Consider the following 10,000-nt stretch of genomic DNA (forward strand, 5'->3'; position numbering starts at 1 on the left):
GAATTACTTCTAAAATATAACTTAGACCCACAGGGGTAAGGAGAAACTTTCGGGGAAGAAATTTGTCTCTAGCATCTAGCAGGTGCGGATAGTTTCAAGGTATTGTTTGGGTTATAGTTTGCATGATTATGTTTAAAAAGTAAACATATATGATAGACATACATATTCATGATATGTTAGGGTATACCAGATGGTCTATAACAGAAAAACTTAACTGAATACATTTCCATTCAAGAGGGAATTACAGCTCTAGTACTTCTAAGATGCGCACTAAAGTGCCCCCTCTCTCAGCAACAGTACTGTTCATTACACTCACTGGAATTAAACAGATTCTTCATTTGACCTTGTTATTGTGTGTGTGTGTGTGTGTGTGTGTGTGTGTCTGTGTGTCTGTGTGTGTGTGTGTGTGTTTTACGGCCCCTCTTTCATCCAGAGCAGTCTTTGATGTGCTTCAAATAAATTGGTTTATAAAATCCCTCCAAATTGGGACACTTTCTAAACTGCTTTGTTGGCACTTAAATTCATATGCTCACGAACAGCTTCTAAAGTGTCTTGGTGGGGTCCACACACTCAAGAGGACTGACATTAATATTGAACAGGACTGGTGGATCGGCCGGCGCGTGTTGATGATGTCACACTTACGTGCATGGCCAGTATGCTACGAGGGATGAGTTCTCTGTACTGTCTGATGGTGAAGTGCCAAGTCTTGATCCTCATCAGGTCATCGAAGGCAAATTCGAGAATCAGGCGGCCCTCCGTGCATACCTGTCCCCCAAAAAAACATTTATTTTGACGTATTTCACAATCATACATTTTCATCTGATTCATTGGCTGGACCATCCATTGGTTAGAAATAAAGGGATACATTTTTTATAAGCCAATGCTTGATTTTCATTAAAATCTTTGGGGCTGCTCATTTGCATCTGCTTATGTTCAAGTTGTTTAGAAAGGAGTGGGATTATTATGCGGAGGATATTTACCCTCTCTGAGCTGTTCACCCAGCCCTCCCACTTTTAAAAATATGACATTGAGGGGGGGTGGGGGGGGGGTTATGGGAGAGACAAAAGAACTTCGGGTCAGAGTGAGTTGCCAATTAAGAGAGACGAGAGATGTAGAAAGATAGAGAGGGAGAGAGAGAAAAAAACATCTTTTTTTTTTTTTGCCTTTAGCCGAATTCAGTGCTTTACCCGACTGCCGGTGCTTCCCTATGTTTCGTTGCTGTGGCAACCGGGGAGGGAGCGGGCCCAGGCAGGGGGGGGGGGGGGGGCGGGGGGAGAGGAGAGGAGGAGGAGAGGCGGAAAAAAAATCAGCTGATTAGTTGGCATGGCAACCGAAAAGATGTAATCCCACCAGACACACTCTAATCAATGCCCCCAGCACAGATGGTCTCGGGAGGATCAACAAGAAAGAGCCTGGCGGGCAGGCAGGCCAAGGTCACGTGGTGCGGCGCTCTCGCTCCACCATGCTGGAAAAAGAAAAAGTATAAAAAAGGGAAAAAATTTCCCTCTGCATGCAGCTCCTAACCATTGAATATATGATTTAACCCCTGCATGCTCTGTGGGCTGCTCTCGCTCACTAAAATGTGAATACTGTATCTCTGCACACAACCTGCGTGGGTTTAGACTTCCAACCAGCTAGCCACAGTCAGTCAGTAGTTCATATTCTAGATAGCCTCAAAAAAACATTCAAGCTGTCTATCACATAACAAATGATTGTATATTGTTCTAATATTGCTGTGGTTATTATGTCTGATAATGTGTCTTTTGTAGATTCGTGTGGATTAGAGTTACACAATATTTGAAAATAATCCAGCCGTTAGGTGTTTAATGAAGAATGGGAAAGGTTTTAATTCTACTTTGATTACAATTCCAGTTGTTTGTTAGACGAGTGATCTCTGACCCAGAGTTTAAAGTACATTAGGAGGTCACGTCAAATACTACAACCTATCCTGTGGCTTAAACGCCAGGAACAACGCAAATAAACCATACGTTGTATGATGGCATACAACTTTGGCAACATGTGAAACACTTGCTTCAGATTCAATATGGCTTCTTTCCATCGTTTGCTATTCAGATTTTGCTATTCAGCTAAAATACCATTTTTTTTAAATGTCTACAGAACAACAATAAATGCCAAATTCTCTTTTAGTCCCATGAACTCAGATGAGTGTATGGACAGTGAGAGCAGCCAAGGAAAACCCTGCTGAATTAAACCAGTGGCCATGAAAAGCCTTGCGGCCCCTCGGAGAGCCTCACCTTTGATTCCAGAGTGGGGTCATAAATCTTCCATACTCTGGCCAGGCACAAATTCTGGGAGTGGAAAACGAAAACGAAACGAAGAATTCGAACTGGAGCCCAATGGCTCTGGAGATTCTATTCTCATCTATGGCTAACGATGATTCATTAGCTTCTATGTTATGTGCTATGGTCAATAACATGGCCATCGCACAAGAAATATATTCATTGTTCGTCCACAACCATAATTTCAGCCATGCCATTTTTACTTTTCTGCTAATATAACTACTTAACAGCCAGGGAGATTCCCACATATATGACCAGAAGAGATTCCCACAGATATGACCAGAAGAGATTCCCACAGATATGACCAGAAGAGATCCCCACAGATATGACCAGAAGAGATTCCCACAGATATGACCAGAAGAGATTCCCACAGATATGACCAGAAGAGATTCCCACAGACCAGGGGTGGGATAAAGCTGCCAACTGGTTCTCAGCCGACAGGAAGTGGTGTCCACCTGGGCTTCGGTAACAAGGGCCTGGCCCCTGATGCACACAGACCGAGCCCCCGCGCAGCACGGCCTGCTGGGTGGTGAATAGAGGTGCTGGGACACCGTAGGGGCTCTGCGGGGGGTCCTCGTAGGCCAGACCAACACCCCTACCTGCCCCCCCCCCACCCCCCCATCCACACTCGCTGTTCACACATACAGATTATTTCCAGAGGGATCGCAGCGGGCTTTTCCCTCTGGGCCGCAGAGAGAAGGAGAGAGAGAAGGGAATGATTTCTCCAGGGATGGGGGGGGGTGGGGGGCGCGGGGGGGGGGGGGGGGAGGGGTGGGGGGGGGTGGAAGGGGGGGGAGGGGGATGGGGGGGGTGGAAGGGGGGGGGGGGGGGTGATTGAGATTCAAGTCTCCAGAGCCAGCAGGCCTGTGAGCCGGGAGAACATCCCTGTGTGTTATTTGAATTTTTTTAATGAATTATTTTTTTCTCAACTAAATAGGACTTGCTCGGTAAATGTCATTTTGGTTGTTTAGTGTCCTGCAGTTGGGAATGCTGTACTTCACTGGCTTCTGTTAACCTGAACCTGTGTTGTTGTATTTTGTTCTTACACTTCATTTCACATTTTTCTCCATGCACTTTATTTACAGTAATACGGTTAGGTGTCATAAGAATATTGCGCTGTGGGAATGTTTTTTATTTTTATGGAGCTGAAATGTGTGGCTGTTAAAATCATGCAGTGTGCTTCACTGCTGTGCTCAGATTCATGGTACCTTTAGCTACGCTCACCAGCAGTAGCCTCAATTGAAATTCAAGAGACAGTCAGCAGAACCATTTGCAAACAGTTAGTCATCTGATTCAAGCCAGGAGGATATGCAGACCGCTCTTCCGTCACACTTTGTCTAAAATGTTATTCTTTTAGCATCATGAAAAATAAAATCTTCTAGAAGATGAAATCATTTTTTGTGGTTGTTGATAGCACACCACAGGAAATCAATGCGAGACCATTGCAGAATATTTTTTCTAATGAGTACTTTGCCGTATGAGTCAGAAAGCATTGTAGGTATGAGGTAGGTAGGTATGAAGCATTGAATTACAGCTCAACATAACCTGCTTAAGCGAATCTGTAGAAAGCAAAGTGCGATATAGACCCACTTCACAGCCAATGTGTTCATTGCTCTGTAGCCTGCAACCTTAAGTGCATCGGGGCACTGTACACTAAGACACCTGTCTGATTGCAGCCGAGGTGGCTTGAACCTAATTGAATCACACACCCAGTGAACAAAAAATCAAAGGAGAAGAATTGATTTGATCTTTGACCAGTTAAATGCCTCGCTAGGCCCATTATCATCTCGTGGGATAAATTATTCATGGTGACAGATCCAGGGTCAGCCCTTACCTTTGTAAACATTGGCTTCCCATGCTGGGTAACCATGGTGCACTGATCACAGTCCACGGTGATGCAGGAGTTGTGAAAGGATTCCTTGGAGTGTTTGAGGATGTAGTAGAGGTCGGTGACGCCGCCTTCGTAACACCGTGCTGAAGTAACGCGGGATGAGCGTTCGCCCGATGGCTGAGGGAGAGGAAGAGGAGAAGAAGACTTAGCTGATGTGGTGTGGAGGGAAGGAGGGATGAGGGTCTGTTTGATAACTGAGGGAAACAACAGCAGCGGATGAGAGGAGGTAGAGACAGCGGATGAGAGGAGGAATAGACAGCGGATGAGAGGAGGTAGAGACAGTGGATGAGAGGAGGAATAGACAGCGGATGAGAGGAGGTTATAGACAGTGGATGAGAGGAGGTTATAGACAGGGATGAGAGGAGGTAGAGACAGTGGATGAGAGGAGGAATAGACAGCGGATAAGAGGAGGAATAGACAGCGGATGAGAGGAGGAATAGACAGCGGATGAGAGGAGGTTATAGACAGTGGATGAGAGGAGGAATAGACAGCGGATGAGATGAGGTATAGACAGCGGATGAGAGGAGGAATAGACAGCGGATGAGAGGAGGTTATAGACAGCGGATGAGAGGAGAAAAAGACAGAAGATGAGACGAGGTATAGACAGCGGATGAGAGGAGGTTATAGACAGCGGATGAAAGGACATATTAATCCAATAATCAGCTGCTGAATGAAGTGTTATTTCGTCACTCATCAGGGGACCTGGTCGGGTTGCCGTCTTTCTATCAGACCATGTTCTCAACACATTACATCCTCACAATGTCTGCTTTCATATCTCTAAACAGGTTAAGTAGCAAAAAAACACAAGGCCAAGTAACCCGACTATAAAGTACTTTTAGCAACATTTCCTAGTCTTGTGTTTGTGGACAGGTCTGAGTAGAGACGCAGTGAGAACAGAGAGCTAACGTGAGAGGAACTTGGTGGATTTAGCGCTCGGCGCATGAAAGAAGGAGGGCGAGGGGGCATGAGACAGGAAAGAATGTCAGTGTCTTTTCCTCTCTGGCTTTTCTTGTTTCCTCCGTCAGCTTGTTCTGGGTTTTAAAAGAATGGAAATGATGGTACACAGGGATCAAGGTGCACTGTGCCGATCCGGAGAGATATTATGCAAAAGAGGAGATACTATATCGCCTTTTATCAGCTGAGGGAAAAAGAGTATCTGGATCATTTCTGTTTATTAAGCATGACAGTGTATCCACGGTTCTGCATGTACGGCGCAGAACACTGGAAATAGAACCGGTCGGGTACAGTCGCGATCTCTGTGCGCCTTTCTAAAAAAAGGAGATACCCCGGCTTAGTCTTCCTCATGTGTAACAAGTCTCTCCCGTTATTCTGCATTTTTCCCCTCCGTCAAATATTCCTCATTACAGCATTTCTGTTAAAACGGAGCGCTAGCTGCATTATCCAGCAGCACGGCCTCTGATTTCAAGCAGAAATAATCCATCTTAGAGTCAACACACTGTTGGGTGGAATTATGTTCCCCCCTGGGAAGCAAAGCAGAGGAAATACAACTTAATTTAGAAATGTCCCCCAAGACAGCGGAGGGGCACTCCCTGGTTATCCCTGAACAGAGGGGTTTCCAGAGAGAGAGATTGAGAGAGAGAGAGAGAGAGAGATGGACAGAGAGAGAGAGAGAAAGAGGGAGAGAGAGAAAGAGATGGAGAGAGAGAGAGAGAGATGGAGAGAGAGAGAGAGGGAAAGAGGGAGAGAGAGAAAGAGATGAAGAGAGAGAGAGAAAGAGATGAAGAGAGAGAGAGAAAGAGAGGGAGAGAGAAAGAGATGGAGAGAGAGAGAGAGAGAGAGAGAGAGAGAGAGAGACAGAGAGAGAGAGGGGGTGCAGGGTTGGGGTGTGGTGGCACCCATGACTGGTATGTTTTTTTTCAAATATGATCAAGTCAGGCGTGACTAAATAAACATATAGAATGTCTGGTCGTGTGTGAGCAGTGGCTAGGGGAGGAAGAGGAGGAGGAGGAGGAGGAGAGAGGAAGAACTGCGGGATTCGGTCTGTGTGTAAATGACTCTCATTCTCTCTGTCCTTCCTTCCAATACCCCCCCATCCCTCTCTCTCCCTCCCTCCCTGGCTCCTTCCCTCTCCCTCTCCCTCTCTCTCTCTCTCTCTCTCTCTCTCCCTCTCTCTCCCTCTCCCTCTCTCTCTCTCTCTCCCTCTCTCTCTCTCTCTCTCTCTCTCTCTCTCTCTCTTTCTAGTTCACCCCACGGTTGAAAAACAAAGTGAGCCCAGGAGTGGAGCTGACTACAAATTCTGCACTGGGAGGAGAAGGAGAGAAAAAAGGAGAGAGAGAGAGAGAGAGAGGTAGAGGGAGGAAGACGAGGAGAGAGAGACGAATACGTGGAGACAGCAGGAGAGGGTTCAGAAGACGGGGGGACGGGGTAGAGAAGAGAGGGAGGATTCGGGGGTCCAGTGGACGACAGGAGAAGAGGTAGAGGGATAGACAGAACCACACCGGAGGACAGAAGAGGAGAAATAAAGGACAGGGGAGTGAGAGAATACGAGGGAAGGACGGACAGAGAAACGCAGAGAGGGATAAGACGGAGAGAGAGAGCACGGGCGAGAGGAAGAACAGAGGGAGAGAAAAGAGAGATACACAGATATGCCTCTTGCACAGCTGACCAACCAAGAAGCTTCAGTTTAGGTTTTGCCTGGAGTCCCCAGCCAATACAGAGAGAAAGTCACACAGCACCGCTCCAGAAGACCGTCTCCCATGGTTGAGTAGTGGGCATGGTAGCACGCAACGGATCATTTCAAACTTCACACGAATTTGCTCCTCCTATTGTATCTGTACGTTTTTCGAGGCAGCGCTTGACACCTACGTTATCTGCATAGTTGGCTCCATTCAAATCAATGAAAACCAAATTCTAAATGTGTCTATTTCAGTGTAGTCTGCTTGAGTCTGTTTAGTCTATTGCGTAGAACATTACTTTTGGCCACTTCTTGATCAATGTGCTTTGGTAGAACATTGTCGTGTTTGTCTACACATTTTGGAGGGGATCTTTTAAAACCGTTATTGTCTAAGAGCCCATTGCGAGTCTAAAAGGCCTGAGGTTATTCCAATGATCAACGCACTCGCAGTAACAAAACACGATAATAATTAATGGCAACAACAAAACAGAAACCCCAGACTCCATGTAGTCCACAAAGACACAGGCAAGCATTTGTTTGTTTTGAAAATGTCCTCTCTTTCCCCAGTTTCTCTCTCTACTTCCTCTTTTGAGCAGCCAGCGTGCTGATTGGCCCATCTTCAGACACTGGCACTCGGGGGGATAGGATTAACTGGCGCTTGTTTTGGGTGAACACGACAAGCAACATATGCCTCTCAAGTAATGTGTACCCAAACACGCAATTTACAAATAATTAACGGCGTGTTAATTAGTCTCATTAATTCATGCCACTTTGTGAGGTTGTTCCCCCCATGAGTGAGTCAGGAGCGGTGCCAGAAGCCCCGGCCAAAAAGAGGCATGGAGAACTGTTCTGCTCTGAGGCGAGAGGGGCGTCGGGCGAGAGGGGCCGCTGGCTTGAATACTCTCACACACACACACACACACACACACACACACACACACACACACACACACACACACACACACACACACACACACACTTCTCTGGAGCCCAGTTGGGTCAAATTGGAGCAAAGCTTCTTTACCAAGAAGAGTGTGTTTTTTGAAGCATAATGCTGATCCCTAAAAAAAAAATATTTTGCTGTTGTCCTGAGGAGATGATCGTCAATGAAACACGGTTTATGAAATGTTGTCAGGACAGCAGAGTCGCTGCCCATCTTTCGTCACAGGCTCAAAACTCATCTCTTCAAGAAGTACTACAACAATCCTCCCTCCCTAAGCACTTATTATATTTTATTGTATTGTATTGTATTGTACTGTATTTTAGATTGCCATTCTTGCACTTTGCCTTCATCACTAGATTATGCTCTTAGTCACTTGTTTTAGAAAGAAGATGCACTTGTGAGTTCTGGCGAGTAGTAGTATATTGACTTTTCCTACGTTAAATGCAATTATTATACAACGGTATAGATCCGGTCCATTGTCTCTATTGGCCAGTTTGCATTCCATCTGTGGTGATAACCACGATATCCCTACGCTAAAATGTTCACACATCTTTTAATATCAATCCACCTCTTATTAGTAGCCTACAGATCAATGTTTACAAAGATGTGCTGTAGCATTGTCGTTGCCTGGCAACGTTCCCTTTTTCAGCGGAAGTATCTGCAAATTATTAACAAATAGTTCTATTAAAAATAAATTTATTTAAAGTTCATATTGTCTTTCTTTTTGAAATATTGACGGATAAATGTGGCAACCGTTGTATAAAAGCATTATGGAACGAGAAGCCGTGGGATGTCACGGATATGGCCACGGCTAGCGGGGTGTAACTGCACTCCGCCGCGCGTCGTGACTAACCACTCCCGCTAGCCGTGGCGATGTACGTGACATCCCACGCCTTCTCGTTCCATAATGCTTTGTTGTTAGTCGCTTTTGATAAAAGCGTCTGCTAAATGACTGTAATGTAATGTAATAAAGTCATGGTATCATCAATAGTTCATACCTGATTTTGAGTATTATGGGAAACTTTGCTCATATTTTGCACCAGCAAATTCGTGCCCATACTTGCGATGTGGCTGTGCGTTTATGTGTGACGGTAGGCAGGAGGATCTGTGTGTGTGACTGTGTGTCTGTGCATGACTGTGAAAGTGTGTACCGTAGGCTATGTGTACCGTACAGAACGTGTGTGTGTGTGTGTGTGTAGTATGCAGGCATGCCTATGTGTAAATGTGTGTGCTGGGGGAGGAGAGAGAGCAACGAGGGGGGGGTCTGGACAGACAGATAGGGGCTGAGAGAGGAGAGAGAGTGTGTGTGTGTGTGTGTGTGTGTGTGTGTGTGTGTGTGTGTGTGTGTGTGTGTGTGTGTGTGTGTGTGTGTGTGTCCACGGTAGAACACACAGCAGCTCTATAATGATGCACAGAGGGACCAGAGAAGGACAAGGCGAAGAGGATACATGCCCTCTGATACGCACCCACATCCTCACACACACACACAACACAGGCCATGCGAACACACACACACACACACACACACACACACACACACACACACACACACACACACACACACACACACACACAGAGTGACAGTATGCACACATATTAACATAAAAGCTCTATGCACACCCTTCCTGCACACACTGCCGATGATGACTCAACGATTATCTAATTTGTAGTATGTTGATCATGAAATATAATTCAATGATTTAGACCAAGACCAGGACCAGGACCAGAACCAGGACCAGAACCAGAACCAGGACCAGACCAGACCAGGACCAGGACCAGGACCAGAACCAGAACCAGGACCAGGACCAGAACCAGGACCAGACCCAATACCAGGACCAGGACCAGGACCAGGACCAGGACCAGACCAGGACCAGGACCAGGACCAGGACCAGGACCAGAACCAGGACCAGAACCAGAACCAGGACCAAGACCAGGACCAGGACCAGGACCAGAACCAAGACCAGGACCAGACCAGACCAGACCAGGACCAGACCAGACCAGACCAGACCAGGACCAGGACCAGGACCAGACCAGACCAGGACCAGACCAGACCAGGACCAGACCAGACCAGGACCAGACCAGGACCAGGACCAGGACCAGGACCAGGACCAGACCAGACAGGACCAGAACCAGGACCAGGACCAGGACCAGACCAGAACCAGGACCAGGACCAGACCAGACCAGACAGGACCAGAACCAGGACCAGGACCAGGACCAGGACCAGGACCAGG

At 46.7% G+C, this 10,000-nt stretch overlaps 1 protein-coding gene across 1 annotated transcript in view; it reads right to left on the reverse strand.

Moving 5' to 3' along the window:
- ldb2a (LIM domain binding 2a) overlaps positions 1-10,000 on the reverse strand; it is a gene marked incomplete at its 5' end in the record, with an annotated part of 47,622 nt that overhangs the window by 11,839 nt on the left and 25,783 nt on the right. The window contains 3 exon segments of the mRNA XM_084459381.1: positions 643-765; positions 4,135-4,266; positions 4,268-4,308. Of these exon segments, the coding sequence (XP_084315507.1) occupies positions 643-765; positions 4,135-4,266; positions 4,268-4,308 (296 nt within the window).

This window comes from Borostomias antarcticus, assembly GCF_949987555.1.
Source record: "Borostomias antarcticus genome assembly, chromosome: 28".
Classification (NCBI taxonomy): Eukaryota; Metazoa; Chordata; class Actinopteri; order Stomiiformes; family Stomiidae; genus Borostomias; species Borostomias antarcticus.